The 18,705-nt window shown below is 32.0% G+C and overlaps 2 protein-coding genes and 1 non-coding gene across 3 annotated transcripts; 2 read left to right on the top strand and 1 right to left on the bottom strand.

The window, feature by feature from the left end:
* The first annotated feature begins 5,521 nt into the window (after nt 1–5,521).
* LOC127899658 (uncharacterized) lies at nt 5,522–6,811 on the top strand. The gene has a single exon (XM_052433155.1). It carries the CDS (start codon nt 5,585–5,587, stop codon nt 6,329–6,331), a length of 747 nt encoding a protein of 248 aa, XP_052289115.1. The 5' UTR covers nt 5,522–5,584; the 3' UTR covers nt 6,332–6,811.
* LOC127900159 (small nucleolar RNA R71) lies at nt 5,631–5,739 on the bottom strand. The gene has a single exon (XR_008052177.1). It is a non-coding gene; the product is annotated as a small nucleolar RNA R71 (small nucleolar RNA).
* Nucleotides 6,812–11,585: 4,774 nt separating the features above from the next.
* On the top strand, nt 11,586–14,923 carry LOC107174513 (probable cytokinin riboside 5'-monophosphate phosphoribohydrolase LOGL10). Its single transcript, XM_052433156.1, has one exon. The coding sequence runs from the start codon at nt 12,000–12,002 to the stop codon at nt 12,672–12,674; it is 675 nt and encodes a 224-aa protein (XP_052289116.1). The 5' UTR covers nt 11,586–11,999; the 3' UTR covers nt 12,675–14,923.
* The last annotated feature ends 3,782 nt before the right edge of the window (nt 14,924–18,705 follow it).

Here is an 18,705-nt window from a genome sequence, read left to right on the forward strand (position 1 = left end):
TAGGTGGTCTCTCCATCCAGGGTTATATGTGCTGGAGTATGGGTTGTAATTAGATGGTTTTCTCATTACACCTATGGCATTGGCTTGATCTGAATATGAGTCATGGTCATGTGGCTCTGTTGATTTAGCAGTCGATAACGATACTATTTGTCGAGAGAGGCCTTCAATTATCGCTTTGACTTCTTTAATTTCTAAACTTGACTCGCCAATGTGAACCTCATTCACTCCTTTAATTCTTTTAGTATTCCTGACTGATCGACTCCATTGTTGGGAATTATCTGCTTGTCACTGGAAGCATTCCTAAATGTCTGATGCACGTTTTGACATTAGCTCTCCTCCACTTGTTGCCATTAGCCACTTTTGCACATGTGGCAATAATCTCTCCAAAAAGGATTGGCATTGGTGTCATTTCTCATACCCATGATGTGGACACTTCAAGAGTAGCCCATGGAATTGCTCCCATATTTTGAAAAACGGCTCGTCGTCTCTCTGGGTAAACTCCGAGATTTCCCTACGAATAGCATTGGTTTTATGCACTAGGAAGTATTTATTCAAAAATTTCATTACCATTTGTTCCCATGATGTAATACTATTAGCAGGCAATGTATTGAGCCATGAACGAGCTCGATCCTTTAAAGAAAATGGGAATAGTCTAAGTTTAACATCATCGTCTGAAAAATTTTCATATTTAAAAATTTGACAAATAGCATGAAAATCATTCAAATAATTATATGGGTCCTCATTTTCTAGGCCATAGAATGTTGGGAGACAATTTAGCACACTAGGTTTTAACTCAAAACTCCTAGCAGCTACATTTGGGTATCTTATGCATGATGTGCTCAAATTAGCTAAGGGACTAAAGTAGTTCTTAAATGGCCTCTTCTGTGGTGCTTGTTGTTGTTGCAAATCTATTTCACTTTTATCTTTAATTACAACGTGTTTGTGTGTGTGAAGTGTGTTTTCAAGTTCAAGGTCTATAGGTTCAAGATTAGGTAATAATGACCTTTAACCATGCATGCAAAGAACACAAAAAATAGGAACAAAATAAATAAAAATAAAGAAGAAGGAGAAATTGTGGTACTAACCTTATCACGCTGTTAAAACATTTCTATAAAAACACACTAAAAAAATACGTGAAATAAATTGACTAAAAATAAATTAATAAGATAAACAAAAAATTACAAAGAGAAAAATATCTTGAAAATTAAATTATAGAATTTTTAAAGAAGAGAAAAAGAAAATAAATTCTTATCTCTAAATGCAGATTCACTTTTTTTTTCTTTTTTCTTTTTTCTTAAATAAAAAAATTACAAGAAAATAACTAAAAGAAATTATTTACAAAAAATTAATTCTACAAATTAAAATGACTTACCTCCCCAGCAACGGCGCCAAAAACTTTCTGTGCAAATTTTATTGAACTCGCAAGTGCACGAATCTATTGTAAAATAGATTATGGTGACGAGTGTCGATCCCACAAGGAGGTGGATTTTAATTACGTATAGAATTAATTTTCTATGTGAGTGGTTGGATTTGTGGTGAAAATGATTTGGACTACCCTAAAACTTGAATGAAAATGGCGAGAATAAATTGAAGAGAAATCTATTGAAATTGAGGCACTTGGGTATCTGGATCTGCATCAACATGCTCCATGGGCTAAATATTCCTTATTAATGCCAATTAAATCATGAGGGGGGTTTCCACACCTCATGAACCTCACTCTAATTAATATGGTACTAAGGGCTTATTGTGTTAAATAATAATAGTCTTGTACTAGAGAGTCGGTGAAATCAGGGCGATATCTAGACAAGATTATTACTATTTGTCGACAAAAAGTCAAAACATCCATAATAATTAGAGGGGAAGAGAAAGTTAATTCACTAAATAAAGCCCATGGCATATGTTGAGACTTCACCTTCAACCCAAGCTTGAAAGGAAATTAGCTACTCATAATTGAACTAGGGGCAAAATGAGAATTTATTAAAATACATAAAAAATACAAGATGGAAAAACACTTACAGAAAATGGAGCCCAAAAATGGATTCAGCAATGCCAAATTAGGGGGGGAGAGCCCCTTGTTTATAGATACATTGAGTAAATCATGGCCATTGGATTAAAAATATTTCGGACGCTCAGGATTGCGCCACGTCATCAGTCAACAGTACGCGGTTTGAATAGTAACACGATTTGACCACGCGGTTTGAATAGTAACACGGTTTGACCACGCGGTTTGAACAATGACGCGGTTTGGTTGAAAATAATCCTGTGTATATGCATGTACCGTACGCGAGATTTTTGGTCCACTAATATACTGCCACGTCACCGATCAACAGTACGTAAGAATTTTAGTCCAATAGGATCGTGACACCTCATCAGTCAATGCCACATCATCGGTCAATGCCACGTCATTGATCCGTTTATGTGAATAGTGTCGTGAACAGTAACGTAGACAATACCGTACATGTGAACAGTGCCATTTTTCCTTTTATGCTCCTCCTAAGATTTTTGACTGTCCTTAGTTCAAAAGCGATGTCCGTTTTACTGTCTGAACTCTCTTTCATTGTAAAATGACCATGATGCCCTTAAAATACATAAAATACTTAATTAAAATAAAACACACATAATTAAATTACAAAAGACTAAAATACATAAAAATAGAAGTGTTAGTAAGACTTGAAATGTAAAATGACGATTTTCTTCTTTATAAATATACACTTTCTAACACTCAACATCAGCCACCTAATTTTCATCAGCAGAATCAAGGGCATAAACACACTAGCCATGATCAAATAACCTCACTGGAAACACTTATTAAGGAATATATTGTGAAGAATGAAGCAATTGTGCAAAGTCAAGCTATATCTCTTGATTAGTATTAAAAATTATTTAATTATCAAGCGATAATATGTTATTTTATGCTTATGTTATAATTTATATTTGTGTTTATGTAATATATTATGAATTATGAATTATGTTTTAAATATATTTAATTTTGTGTATTTTTATGTGTTTATTAGGAAAATTATTAATTTAACGTACTTCGAGGCTCCAAACAGATAAACGGAGGTCAAATTTGGATTCCGGAGGTCCGAAAACCTTAAGATCAGTCAAGATCGGCTTAAAATTAGGCTTGTGTAAAAAAAGTTGACTTTTCCTATTGACCGAGCACTGATTGGATGATGAAATAAGCTTACAATAGATATGAGTGCATGGGATAACTGGCAATCTTGACTAAATCTCAACCGTTCATGATTCAATGGCCATGATTGTGCCACGTGGCAATGGTTGGTGAAGCAAGTTGGAGGATCCGAATCTGTGTATTCGGGTCGACCCGATCCACCCATTAACCCGCCAAATCTCAATCGTTCTTTGGGCAAATCGGACGAGTCAAATGATGCCATGTGTGATGTTGACTTTTGAAGTTTGACCAGCCATTGGATCTTGATCTAAGGGTTGTGAGGAGCACATGCATGAAGCCTATGATGGACCGCAAAGCACTGGATTATGAATTTATTTTTCTATAAATAGGGCCTCATTTTTATGTTTTAATCATCTCTCTACAACTCTCTTCTTCTCAAATTCTCTCAATCTCCTTGTAATCTTGATTTCCAGGTGTGTTTTTAATATTTTGTATAATTATTTTCATTAATAAAATTAGTTTTATTTCTAATTTTAGTTGTTTTTATTTCTTTTAATTATAAGTAATTCAATTTTACTACTTCTTTTTATTTTAATTATGCTTAACTAAATAATATTAGTTAGGGGAAGGTGAAACTCTTAAGAAATAAATATGATTTAATCAAATTCTATGTTTAATTTTATAAATTAAATTATTTTCTATTTAATTTTATACATGTTTTATATTTTGAAAATTTGATTTATTGTAGACAAACAAATGAATTTGGCACAATAAATTCTTAAGATCTTAATATAAGGCATGGTGAAATGGTATTTTGACTTATTGTAGACAAATTAAATTTTGGCACAATAAATACTTAATCCATCATAAAATTAAAGGGAAAATAATAATAATTTGTATAATTAATCTTTTGAGTAATAAATCTAAAACAAATTGGCAAAAAGAATTTATTAAGTTTTATTTATTTCTAAGAGTGGATCCATAACCCTAACTAGTTCAATTCCATAGTTTCATTTAAATTAAGTTGTTTATATTCAAGTTTTAATTTCAATTTTTAGATAAAATAAAATAAACTAACTAAATCTTTTCTCTGTGGATCGACCTCGGACTCACCGAATTATAATACAACAAGATACTCTTATACTTGGGAGTTAAAATTTACTTTTAAGTTGTGTCAAGTTTTTGGCGCCGTTGCCGGGGAAAAGTTTTTTATTTGGTTTGTTTTTCTGTTTTTTTATTTTTCTCTTATATGTAAAATTTTGTTTGCCCCCTTTTCCTTTTCTTAAATTCTCTTTTGTCCCCATATCTTTCATAATTCTCGTTTCACCCCAACAATTTCCGTTTCTAGCCCAATCTTTTGGTAATTACGTTCGGACCCCGACATCTTTCAACTGTTTCACTTTCATCCCAAATTGCTAATTCTAAACTTCTAAAAATTATAGTTTGACCATAAAATTAAAAATAATTTGCAATAGAATCCCTAGACGAAATTCCTCAACATAATCAAGACTTGGACATATTTGGACATACTTTGGACATATTTGGACATATTTGGACTTATTTTGGACCAAACTAACTTTAACTACTAACTCTAATTACTAACTTTTAACTTACTAACTGCTAACTGCTAACTTTTATTTAATTTCAGTTATTTAATTTTCTGTATTTATTTTATTTCGTATTTATTTATTTGTTTTTGCTTTATTGGTGGGTTCAACCACCATTTTTTTTTATTTTGCATTTATTTATTTATTTATTTTTTACTTTGTTGGTGGGTTCAACCACCATTTTTCTTTCTTTTTCTTTTTCTTTCTTTTGCATTTATTTTATACTTAATTTATTGTTAATTGGTGGGTTCAACCACCAAAATTGTTATTTAATTTTCTTTTGTATACTTATATTATTTGCTTATTTATTTTTTTATTTTATTTTGTTATCAATTTGTGTAAATATTATCTTTATAACATAACCCTTGCATGAGACATTGGTCTCGATCTTCAAGTGGCAGGTTAATTCGTAGATCTCAATCTCCACCACCAATCATGGATGAGAATGAAGGCGAAAATGTTTTGGGTGAACTTAATCCTCAAATTGATCAGGGAGACAACCAATCTCAACATGGGCATGATCAGAATCAACCAAGGACTCTGAGAGACTACATGAATCCAACCAGAACCGGAGCACCGTCGTGTATAGTATTTCCTCCAGAAGCATCTCGATTCAACTTTAAACCAGGTATTATCCAACTTTTACCAACATTTCATGGTTTAGAATCTGAGAATCCGTACTTGCATCTAAGAGATTTTGAGGAAGTTTGTAATACATACACGGACCAAAATTGTAGCATGAACATAATTAGATTAAAGCTTTTTTCCTTTTTCATTAAAAGATAAAGCTAAAACTTGGCTACAAAACCTTAGATCTGGATCAGTAAGAACTTGGAATAACATGCAAGAACAGTTTTTGAAAAAATTCTTTCCACCTCATAGAACAAATTCTTTTAAAAGGCAAATCACTTCTTTCACTCAAAAAAATGGAGAAACATTATACCAATGTTGGGATAGGTTTAAAGAGTTGCTTAACATATGCCCATATCATGGTTTTGAAACTTGGCGATTGGTCACTTATTTCTACGAGGGCTTAATACCCCAAAGTAGACAAGTTGTTGAAATGATGTGTAATGGTGAATTTAGGGATAAAAATCCTGAAGATGCACTAGATTACCTTGACCAATTAGCTGAAAATGCACAACATTGGGATACTGTTGGAACTTTTGAATTGACAAATAAGCAACAATCATCTCCATCTAGTGGAGGAATCCATAACCTTAGGGAAGATCATGATTTACAAGCAAAATTTGCATCCCTAGTTAGGAAAGTTGAAGCTTTGGAGCATAAAAAGAGTGATCAAGTAAAATCTGTTCAAGAAATTGCATGTAACATATGTAATTCGAATGATCATTTCACTCAAGAGTGTCCCACTTTGCCTGCACTTAAAGAATGTCTAAATGATCAAGCTAATGTCATTAACACTTTCAATAAACCAAACCCATATTCACAGACTTATAATCCTGGTTGGAGAAATCATCCGAATTTCAGTTGGAGGAATAATAATAATGCACAATCTTCACAAGCACCACCTCCACAAAAATTTCAAAATCCTCAGCCTTATGCACCATATGTTCCACCACCCTGAAAAAATCTAGAAGACACAATGCATTCATTCATCAGAAAGCAAGATGCTATTAACAATCAAAATGCACAAACTTTTTCTGATTTGAAAGATACGCTTGCTAAAATTGCTTCTGCACTCACCATTCAAGAAAAAGGAAAATTTCCAGCCCAACCACAACCAAATCCTAAAATTCAACAAAATCCACCCACAGACCAAGTCAAGTCAGTTATAACTCTTCGTAGTGGTAAGGTTGTTGATAGACCTATGCCTGAACCTTATGAAAATGATGAAAATTCAAAGGGTAAGGAAGGACTAAATGAACTTACACCTAGTGAAGAAATAACTAGTGTTCCACCTGAACCACCATTTCCGCATGCATTGAATAAACCAAAGAAATCAAACCACTCTTCTGAAATTTATGAAATCTTTAAGCAAGTGAAAGTTAACATTCCTCTATTAGATGCAATCAAGCAGGTTCCTTCATATGCCAAATTTTTAAAGGACTTGTGCGCTGTTAAGAGGAAATTGAAGGTAAGAAAGAGTGCTTTCATGGCCAAACAGGTAAGTACAATTCTGTCTACTAATAATAAGTTGAAATATAAAGATCCTGGTTGTCCTACCATTTCTTGTATTATTGGTAACCACAGAATTGAGCATGTTTTACTAGATCTTGGTGCTAGTGTTAATTTGCTTCCATATTCAGTTTATCTTCAACTTAATCTTGGTGAGTTAAAATCAACTTCAACTACATTTTTGCTTGCCGATAGATCAGTTAAAGTACCAAAAGGAATAGTGGAAGATGTTTTAGTACAAGTTGATAAATTTATTTATCCTGTGGATTTTATTGTCTTGAAAACTGAACCTGTTGTGAATAATTACAAACCAATTCCTGTAATTTTAGGTCGACCATTTTTAGCAACTGCTAATGCTTTGATTAATTGTAGGAATGGTTTAATGAATTTATCCTTTGGGAATATGACTTTGGAATTAAATGTTTTCAACATGTGCAGGCAACCTAATGAAGAAAATGAGAATGAAGATGATACTGATGAATAAAAGGAATTGTTTGAATCTTGTATCGAGGAAAATATTCAAAAAGGGGATTTTTCTGAACTTTCTAATGTTTGTTTAGTTAATTCAATTGAGTCAAATAAGCAACTTGAACTTGATATTTCTAATATAAATTCGTTGCTTGATTCTATGCAGACTTCGTAAAATTATGATGACGAGCCAAAATTTGAGGAGCTTGGAAGTATTGAAAAGACAGAACAACAAGAAGCACCTAAAATGGAATTGAAACCTTTGCCTGAAGGATTGAAATATGCTTTTCTTGGAGAAGAACAAACTTATCCTGTTGTGATTTCTTCTACTTTAACAAGCGACCAAGAAGGTAAGTTACTAAATGTTCTTAAAAAGCATAAAAATGCAATAGGATGGACTTTAAATGACATTAAAGGCATTAATCCCTTAATCTGTGCACATAGAATTAATTTGGAAGAAAATGCTAAAATATGTCAACAACCTCAAAGAAGATTAAACCCACACATGAAAGAGGTAGTCAAAACAGAAGTCCTTAAATTACTTGATGTGGGAATTATCTACCCTATTTCTGATAGTAAGTGGGTAAGTCCTACACAAGTAGTGCCTAAAAAATCTAGAATCACTGTTGTTAAAAATGAAAAAGGTGAATTAATTCCAACACGAATTACATCTAGTTGGCACATGTGCATTGATTATAGAAAATTAAATGAAGCCACTAGAAAAGATCATTTTCCATTACCATTCATTGACCAAATTTTAGAAAGAGTAGCAGGACATCCCTACTACTGTTTTTTAGATGGATATTCAGGTTATTATCAAATTCCTATAGCACTTGAGGACCAAGAAAAGACCACATTCACATGTCCTTTTGAAACATTTGCATTTAAAAGAATGCCATTCGGGCTTTGTAATGCTCCTGTAACATTTCAAAGATTTATGTTAAGCATTTTTTGTGATATGGTTGAACATTGTTTAGAGGTCTTTATGGATGATTTGACTGTGTTTGGGAATTCTTTTGATGATTGCCTTGATAATTTGGAGAAAGTTTTAAAAAGATGTGTTGAAAAAGAACTCGTGTTGAATTGGAAAAAATGTCACTACATGGTAACTTCTGGAATTGTTTTGGGTCATGTTGTTTCTATTAAAGGAATTGAAGTTGACAAAGCAAAAATTGAAGTCATATCTAAATTGCCACAACCAAAAACAGTTAGAGATGTGCGATCTTTTTTAGGACATGCAGGATTTTATATGAGGCTTATAAAAAACTTTAGTGCCATATCTAAACCACTCTGTAACCTCTTATTAAAAGATGCACCGTTTGAATGGAATGATGATTGCCAAAAATCTTTTGAAAAAATAATTTGTCTTTTAACATCTGCACCTATTATGCAATCTCCTGATTGGTCTTTGCCATTTGAATTAATGTGTGATGCAAGTGATTTTGTTGTTGGTGCTGTTTTAGGACAAAGAAGGGATGGTAAGCCTTTTGTGATTTATTATGCGAGTAAGACTTTGGATAGTACTCAAATGAATTATTCTATAACTGAAAAAGAATTACTTGCTGTGGTATTTGCATTAAACAAATTCCGTTCATATTTGCTTGGCTCTAAATCTGTTGTGTTTACTGACCATGCTGCTGTGAGATATTTGATGAGTAAACAGGATGCCAAACCGAGACTAATTCGTTGGATTTTGTTACTACAAGAATTTGACCTTACCATCAAAGATAAAAAGGGTGCTGAAAATGTTGTTGCTGATCATCTATCAAGACTCACATCTGAATTCTGCAATGATATAACACCCATAAATGATTCTTTCCCTGATGAATTTTTATTTTCTGTTACTTCAATGCCATGGTATGCTAATATTGTTAATTTTCTTGTTACAGGTAAAAAGCCTTTGCAATGGAATGCTCAAGAGAAGAAGAAATTTTTTGTTGAAGTAAAGAAATTTTATTGGGATGATCCTTATTTGTTCAAATATTGCCCAGATCAAATTTTTCGGCGATGTATTCCTGATAATGAGGTAAGTAGTGTCATTAATTTTTGTCATTTTGAAGCATGTGGTGGTCACTTTTCTTCAAGAAAAACTCCTGCTAAAATTTTACAGTGTGGATTTTATTGGCCTACCATGTTTAAAGACACATATGAATTTTGCAAAAGTTGTGAAAAATATCAAAAATTGGGATCAATTACAAAAAGAAACATGATGCCCTTAAATCCCATACTTGAAATTGAAATATTTGACTGTTGGGGAATTGATTTCATGGGTCCATTTCCATCATCTTTTGGATTTGTGTATATATTAGTTGCAGTTGATTATGTCTCAAAATGGATTGAAGCAATTTCTTGTCGAAATAATGACAGTAAAACTGTGATTAAATTTTTAAGAGAAAACATTTTAAGTCGATTTGGAATCCCTCGAGCCATTATCAGTGATGGAGGTAAGCATTTTTGTAATAAGTCATTTGAGTCTTTAATGAAGAAATATGAAATTACACATAAAATTGCTACCCCTTATCATCCTCAAACAAATGGTCAAGTTGAATTAGCAAATAGGGAGATAAAACAAATTTTGGAAAAAACGGTTAACCCAAACCGAAAAGATTGGTCTCTTAGACTTAATGATGCACTTTGGGCTTACCGCACTGCATTTAAAACATCATTAGGAATGTCACCCTATCGGTTAATTTATGGTAAACCTTGTCATTTACCTGTTGAACTTGAACATAAATCACTTTGGGCTATTAAAGCTTTTAATTCAAATTTGGATGATGCTGGTAATGTGCGAAAATTGCAATTGAATGAACTTGAGGAATTAAGGAATGATGCATATGAAAATTCAAGAATTATTAAGGCAAGAACAAAAGCATTTCATGATAAAAGAATTTTTCGAAAAACATTTGAGATTGGTCAAAAAGTGTTGCTTTATAATTCTCGTCTTCATTTATTTCCAGGAAAGTTAAAGTCAAAATGGAGTGGCCCATTTGTTGTAAAAAATGTATATTCATACGGGGCCATAGAAATTGAGAATCCAAATAACGGTGTCACATTTAAAGTTAATAGTCAAAGATTAAAACCATATCTGGAACATCACCCACGTGACGAGGACACCGAAATTAATTTGGATGACCCACCAGTTCTTGATTAAGTCTTTAATGATTTTTTTTTTGTTTTACTATTATTTTACCGTTTCATTGTTTGATTTTTTTTCTTTAGATTGATGCACTGTACATAGTTTTTTTTTAACATTGTTTTTCTTGTGTAAGCGTGTTTGTTTGACAGTTGTACATTCTCTCATCAATTTTCATTTTACATCATGAGCACCTCAATGAGAAAATACCTGTTCGCACAGCTTAAAAGATTTCGGCGTATAAAATTTCACTTAAGAGGCCTGATACAAAGTTGTAAATCACATCCACTTTGGGATCTGCAACCACCAGAATTCATGTCCTATGTTGAGGATCTAGAGGGACAACTCAGAACAGTAGAGAGTGGCATATATGAATTTCAAATGGAGCTTGAGGTTAACTCAATGAGAGGACGAATGTAAGTTCATTTTCCTTTTATATTGTGTGCTTTTTTTTTGTTCGCTTTCACGCTTGATTTGATTTTGCAGATTTGATTTTGGTGTGTTTTGATTTATTTTCCCGTATAAATGGCGGATAACAGTACACCGTGACTTCTTAAGTCGGTATCTTCAGTTTCCCACAATAACTGAAACCCCAAAATCAAACATGGAAGAAATACAACATAAACTCCATAAGCATTTTCCCTCTCTCCCTCAGAATGCCCTTAGGAAAATTTACAAAGCTCGTTGTGAATGACTGCGTTTGTTAATGATCAATGGCATTCCTTCTAACATTCGTTGGTTAATTGAAGCAAAGGTCCGATTAGCAGGTGAGTTTTCTGGTCAATTTGTTTCTTACATGCCTAGTTTTGGTAAAAGTACGTTTGCTAAGAAAAGGAGAGCTAAATGACTTGGCTCAAAATGTCATAACTGTGTAAGACTTGGTTGCAAATGACCGGATTGTAAATCTTTAGGAATGGTTTCTGATACTCGTGAAGATAAAATTAAATTCGTTAAAGAAGGCATGAGTAAAGAATCGTTGGATGATATCGTACGATCTCTTTAGACGCATCGAAGCGGAATTGTGCAACGTGAGATTTACAATTTGTGGATACTATTCTAAAAACAAAGTGCACAGTTAAGTCTTGGGAATCTGACTTAAAAAGACCCTGTTTGTCAGTTTATAAGAAAACTGGATGGGAAGCCGATCCTCGACCCATAGAGGGCGTTCAAGCCGTTACTGGACGTAAAACCAGAGGAAGATGTGAGCCACAATCACAACTACCAGTAAATATCCTTTCACTTCACGGTTATTTTACTTTACTGTTATTTTATCATTTGCATTATTGCATTTAGCGATGTGATTTTATATTTATTTGGTTTCTTTTACTGTTTGCTTTTTCTAATCATTACTTTTTTTTACTGTTTGTTTTTGAATTATTGAGCCGCGAGCTTTCCTCGTCATTTGACAAATATGCCAACCCATTTACAGCTGTTTCTCATTATTTATGTCACCAAGATCTTTAAATATGAGCTCATTTTTCAAACACTCACAACTTGTTTTTGAAAAATTAGTCCAATGGCAGCATCTTTGAGTAAACAATTCAAAAATATTTGTGTGCTTTCTGGGTTTCACTATGGAAAGTACAAAGAGTTCGTTCAGGCAGCTGTAGATCTTAGTCGTGTCATAGCAGAGAGGAAACTGCATCTTGTATATGGAGGAGGTGAACGAGGGTTATCAAGACTTGTCTCAGAAGCTGTTTTTACCAGAGGAAGCCAAGTACTCGGCATTATCCCAAAACCCATGAAACCGCTAGTGTGCATGTCTGGCCCACCAATTGGAGAAGAATTAGTGGTATCAAGTATGCAAGAGAGAATATCTGAAATGATGAATCATGCTGATGCTTTTATTTTCTTGCCAGGAGATCTTGCAACTTTTGAGGCACTAATTACATTTGCATCTTGGGCCCACTGGAACATTCATCAAAAACCCATCGGTTTGTTAAATGTTAATAATTTTTATGACGCCTTGCTAACTTTTATTAACCATGCAATAAAGAATCATTTTGTTCCACATTCTGTAAAAAAGCTCTTTATCTCTGCTTCTACTGCTAATGAGTTACTTGATCTTTTACAAGCTTATACACCAGAGCCAGATCCACAGACTGTTGCACTGAATTGGTCGACTAATGATGGTAACGGTAACAGTAGCAGTAATAAGAAGTGCGATTTAGATTTAACTCTCTGTTTGTAAATATTTTCTGTTGTAGTGTTCATGTGATGTCTTCTACACTCTTTCTCTTTCCTTTTAAAATATTGAGGACAATGACTTTTTCAGGTTGGGGGGAGGGAATAGTTGATAATTGTGGAATGTCTTAGTCCTGGTTATGTGTTTACAAAAAAAAATAATAATAATAATAACAAATTTTTTTTTTTGTAAATACTAACTTAGGACAAATTTGAGTCGAAGATGGCAGGATATAGAGAATGTAGTCTCTCTAGAAACGCATCTTCTTAATCTTAAGGGTGTTGTTAAAAAAAAAAACAAAAAAATTGACTCTTTCTTCATCTTTGTTATCTACTTTTAAGCTTCTGCATCAAGTTCAGGTGAGATCTCCACTTCTTCTTCTTTTATTATTCTCTTTTATTTTTATTTATTATTTTTTTTTTTTTACATATCTGTAAAATTATAAAATGTTAGGATAATGTTTAGATTATGTTGTGGGGTGGGGATAATTGACGTATGTTTTAAATATGTGTGTTGTTTTTTCTCTTTTCTTTTCTTTGCCAAAAAAAAAAAAAGTTTTTTGTCTAGGATGGCCGTGTAAAGAGTCACGACTTTTAAGACGCATCCTAATAGTCTTGTTGTATTATATTTTGATTTTGAGATTCATAGTAAGTTGTTTTTGTTCCCTTTTCTTTGAATTACTCAAATTTGTGAACTCTCCACTTGGTTATTAAGTTATTTAATTGTTTACTCATTTAACAGGTATTATTGAATCATTCTTCACACACACATTATGACACATACTAGTGGGTTGTAAGTTAAAATTTTACAGCATTTAGTTCTTTTGATTTATTAGGAAAAGTATCTAAGGTAGTAGAAAGTGTATATTTCTAAAAAAAAAAAGTAGAAAAAAAATTGTTTTTAATTTTTCTATATCTAGAACCCGAGTAATTAAGTTCGTAGGGGTGTTTCAACACCTAGTGCCCTAAGTTCAACTGGTCTGGGAGTCACTGGCCTAAAGCTCGCTACATGGGTAATAGATATATTGCTTTTTATTAGAAACCCGAGTAATTAAGTCCGTAGGGGTGCTTCAACACCTAGTGCCCTAAGGCCAACTGGTCTGGGAGTCACTGACCTAAAGCTCGCTACACGGGTTAGAAATGTAATATATAAAAAAAGTGTGAATAATCTATTGCCTAAAGATATAATTTCTAATGAATTTTAGAACGAAAATGTTGTTTTTCTTTTAATGAAGCCCCATAAGTATTGTGTTAATTACTTGAGCACAAAAGAAGGTTTGATGATATTCTGGATAATGAGTGAACATCAATGTGGTAAAGGAATTTGGGAGAGTTCATTTATTTGGTAATTTAGAGGATAGATGAACAACTATTAACTTGCATGTGAATTTTATAAATCTTAATATAACGCTTTAATTGCTAGAGGGCTAGCAATAAGCTGGTTGGGGGGTGTGATTAGTATTAAAAATTATTTAATTATCAAGCAATAATATGTTATTTTATGCTTATGTTATAATTTATATTTGTGTTTATGTAATATATTATGAATTATTAATTATGTTTTAAATATATTTAATTTTGTGTATTTTTATGTGTTTATTAGGAAAATTATTAATTTAACGTACTTCGAGGCTCCAAATAGATAAACGGAGGTCAAATTTGGATTCCGGAGGTCCGAAAACCTTAAGATCAATCAAGATCGGCTTAAAATTGGGCTTGTGTAAAAAAAGTTGACTTTTCCTGTTGACCGAGCACTGATTGGATGATGAAATAAGCTTACAATAGATATGAGTGCATGGGATAACTGGCAATCTTGACTAAATCTCAACCGTTCATGATTCAATGGCCATGATTGTGCCACGTGGCAATGGTTGGTGAAGCAAGTTGGAGGATCCGAATCTGTGTATTCGGGTCGACCCGATCCACTCATTAACCCGCCAAATCTCAACCGTTCTTTGGGCAAATCGGACGAGTCAAATGATGCCATGTGTGATGTTGACTTTTGAAGTTTGACCAGCCATTGGATCTTGATCTAAGGGTTGTGAGGAGCACATGCATGAAGCCTATGATGGACCGCAAAGCACTGGATTATGAATTTATTTTTCTATAAATAGGGCCTCATTTTTATGTTTTAATCATCTCTCTACAACTCTCTTCTTCTCAAATTCTCTCCATCTCCTTGTAATCTTGATTTCCAGGTGTGTTTTTAATATTTTGTATAATTATTTTCATTAATAAAATTAGTTTTATTTCCAATTTTAGTTGTTTTTATTTCTTTTAATTATAAGTAATTCAATTTTACTACTTCTTTTTATTTTAATTATGCTTAACTAAATAATATTAGTTAGGGGAAGGTGAAACTCTTAAGAAATAAATATGATTTAATCAAATTCTATGTTTAATTTTATAAATTAAATTATTTTCTATTTAATTTTATACATGTTTTATATTTTGAAAATTTGATTTATTGTAGACAAACAAATGAATTTGGCACAATAAATTCTTAAGACCTTAATATAAGGCATGGTGAAATGGTATTTTGACTTATTGTAGACAAATTAAATTTTGGCACAATAAATACTTAATCCATCATAAAATTAAAGGGAAAATAATAATAATTTGTATAATTAATCTTTTGAGTAATAAATCTAAAACAAATTGGCAAAAAGAATTTATTAAGTTTTATTTATTTTTAAGAGTGGATCCATAACCCTAACTAGTTCAATTCCATAGTTTCTTTTAAATTAAATTGTTTATATTCAAGTTTTAATTTCAATTTTTAGATAAAATAAAATAAACTAATTAAATCTTTTCTTTGTGGATCGACCTCGGACTCACCGAGTTATAATACAACAAGACACTCTTATACTTGGGAGTTAAAATTTACTTTTAAGTTGTGTCATCTCTACAAAACCTGGAAAACTAAATTGGACAGCTCGCCACAGCAATGAGTAGCAGATCTCAGGGAAGTTTACCCAGCAATATAGAAGATCCAAGAAGAGAGGGTAAGGAACATTGTAAAGTAATCAACTTAAGATCTGGAAAGAATGTTGACATTCCTGTTGATGTGACTAAAAAGAGGTTAGAACTTAACTCCTCATAAGAACCACCTCAAGATGAAATGATGTTACAGCAACCCAGCCATCAAGATATTGGTGCTAGTGGTCACACTACAGCAACCTTGGAAGGAAATCACCCAATAACTCACTACAACAAAAATGAGTTTTTACGGTGGAGTTGTAACGACATATTACAATTACATGTTGTTAAAAATATATAAAGATGGAAGGTATTAAAATATTCACTGTTAAAAGATTCGACTATATAATAAGACGGCATATTTTTAAAAAATTGTCGTTGATTGCTCTGGATAATAAATTTTTAATAGTATAAAAATATCAATCCCCGTAAAAATAATTTTCAATAGCGCGTGATATTTGCTATTAATTAATAATAAAAGATGGCCTTTGACTTATCCTGTTAAATGAGAATCTTACCACAAACAAATAAGAACACTTTACTAATTTCTCTATAGTTTGCAAATTTCCCTCTTCTTCTAAAACACTCCCGCGTTAATTCTCTATGGAGATTCGGCTGTTATCAAAGTCTTCCAAAAATTTTTTATTTTTTCCAATTTTATCTCATATTTTTAGAACACCGATACTTCTAAATGTCCTAGTTTTTCAGATTTTACCTCTCTTATTTGGAATCGTATACCCTTTTAACCTTAGTATTTCATCCTCTCTGCAATTTCACAAAGGTTTGGCCTCAATCTTCTTTTTAATTCCTATTATCACCATTTGTACCATCAACGACAAGGAAAGGTAAGAACTTTTATTTAATATGTAATTTTCTTTTTATTTGATTTGGAAATCGTTCTGTTGGGACATAAGTTTGAATAGTTGCGTTACTCTTATTGTGTTATCTAGTTAATCTAATTTATCTTTCAATTAATTAAATTATAATTTTATTAAAATATTTTAAAAAAAGCATAATTTTTGTTTCAAAATTTTTGTATATGTGCATATTATTATTTTGTTGTGTTTTGAGACTATATTACTAGAGGTTTCCTTTGAATTTGTATGTAAAACTAATCTTAAATTGCATCTTGATTTTTTGTAAGGGGAAAATAAAGCAATTGGCTCTCACCCTCATAACTAAATTCATGATAATTAACCCGACTTATCACTGTCATTTTATTGGTATTTAGTAGTTATATGAATGAAGGGGTCATGAATTTCATGATTTTTTGTCAAAGAAAATTCAATGTGTTTTATTTACTTGCTTTGATAATATGTTGAATCAACTTTAAGGGTGGCCCACCATGTGTGGCATGTTTGATAGTGATCAAACATTTGACAATCAGTCTTTCAATAAAATTAACTTGCTGTGAAAAACTCAAAGTGGAGTCTACTGTGACTGCATCTATCACTATTTGGTACCATTGATCGAGGAAATTGAATTTGATTGATAAATTTAGGAAAAAGTTGGAAAGAAAGTGTAACTTTTGCATTAAAATTTTGGTTTTTTTTATTTTCTAGTTTTTTCCGTTGTAATTATTAATGGCTATTTGATGTCTTCCAATTTTTTTCCTTTTATTAATTGTGAAATTAAAATAAATATTTTATTTTCTTCTTGTAGGACTACCCAAGTTGCCAAGATTTTCCTTTTGCTGGTTGGGATTCTATTTATATGGTAAACAAACTTTTCAAATTTTTATATTATTATTATTCTTTGTTACATGTCACATAGGAAATCATTTGTTCTTTTATGCTTAATACTGAATGATTTATTTTGTAGCATGCAAATAACTTGTTTGATTATCTTTATCTTTTAAAAACCTTAGTTGTATCATATACGTATATATGCTTGTTTATGAGCTAGTACTTTTGCTAAATAATGTCATATAGTCGTGATGTCTTATTTGCAAGTTTGGGTTGAAAAAGAATTTTGATTATTTTTATTCGTAACTGTTTGTAAAAAAAAAAGAGTAAGAAAAAGAATTGGTTAGATTGAGCAATCTAATTCTTTGCTAGACAAATAATTAAAAAATGTGTTTTATATTTAAACAACAGATCAAACAGGTTACAAGCAAGCACTTGATGGCACGTTGATGGATAAAAAATGGGTGAAGCTTAATAGGTTTGTATTTGAATACAATATTTCATAATTGCAGTATTTAAATAATTTATGCTATTAAATTTAAAGTTTTATTTTTTTTAACCTTTTCTATATGTAGATATACTAAAGAATTTCAAGATGGAGCCCAAAAATTTGTCAACTTGGCTAGAAAAAATGTTGGAAATTATGATAGGATTATATGTCCATGTATAAAATGTGCATGTTATTGTCATCAACATGTAGACACGGTGTATGAACATTTAATGATAAGTGGGATGGATCCCACTTATGATAATTGGGTTTTTCATAGAGAAGCTCCAAATACTTCTAGGCAAGATAAAGATGTGAAGATGACAGACACTTACGAAATGTATAATGATGCTTATCTTCAAAACTATGGTGTCATGGATAACCCAAATGACTACATTGATGATGTCACACCTAGGTTAAAAGAAAATGAGTTTACTGAAAAGGTGAAAGCTACTGAGACTTCTTTATACCTAGGATGTTCAAAATACACAAAAATGTCAGCAATTGTTGCTTTATATAAACACAAGATTGCACATGGATTATCTGATAATGGTTTTAATGAACTTCAGATTATTTGTGATATGTTACCTGAAGATAATGTTTTACCTGGTTCTCTACACTTAATGAAGAACTACTTAAGGATTTTGACAGTTGCTATAAAAAAATCCATGCTTGTGTTAATGATTGTTGTCTCTTCACCAAGGAGAAAGAAAATTTAGATACATGTCCTAAGTGTAACACCTCTACATGGCAAGTAAATTCTCGAACTAAGAAAATTATGACAGGAGTACCAGCAAAAGTGCTGCGTTATTTCCCTATAATACTTAGACTTAGAAGGATGTTTATGTTATGTGAAAAAGTAGAACAATTAAAATGACAATCAATTA

Source organism: Citrus sinensis, chromosome 9, assembly GCF_022201045.2.
Source record: "Citrus sinensis cultivar Valencia sweet orange chromosome 9, DVS_A1.0, whole genome shotgun sequence".
Lineage (NCBI taxonomy): Eukaryota > Viridiplantae > Streptophyta > Magnoliopsida > Sapindales > Rutaceae > Citrus > Citrus sinensis.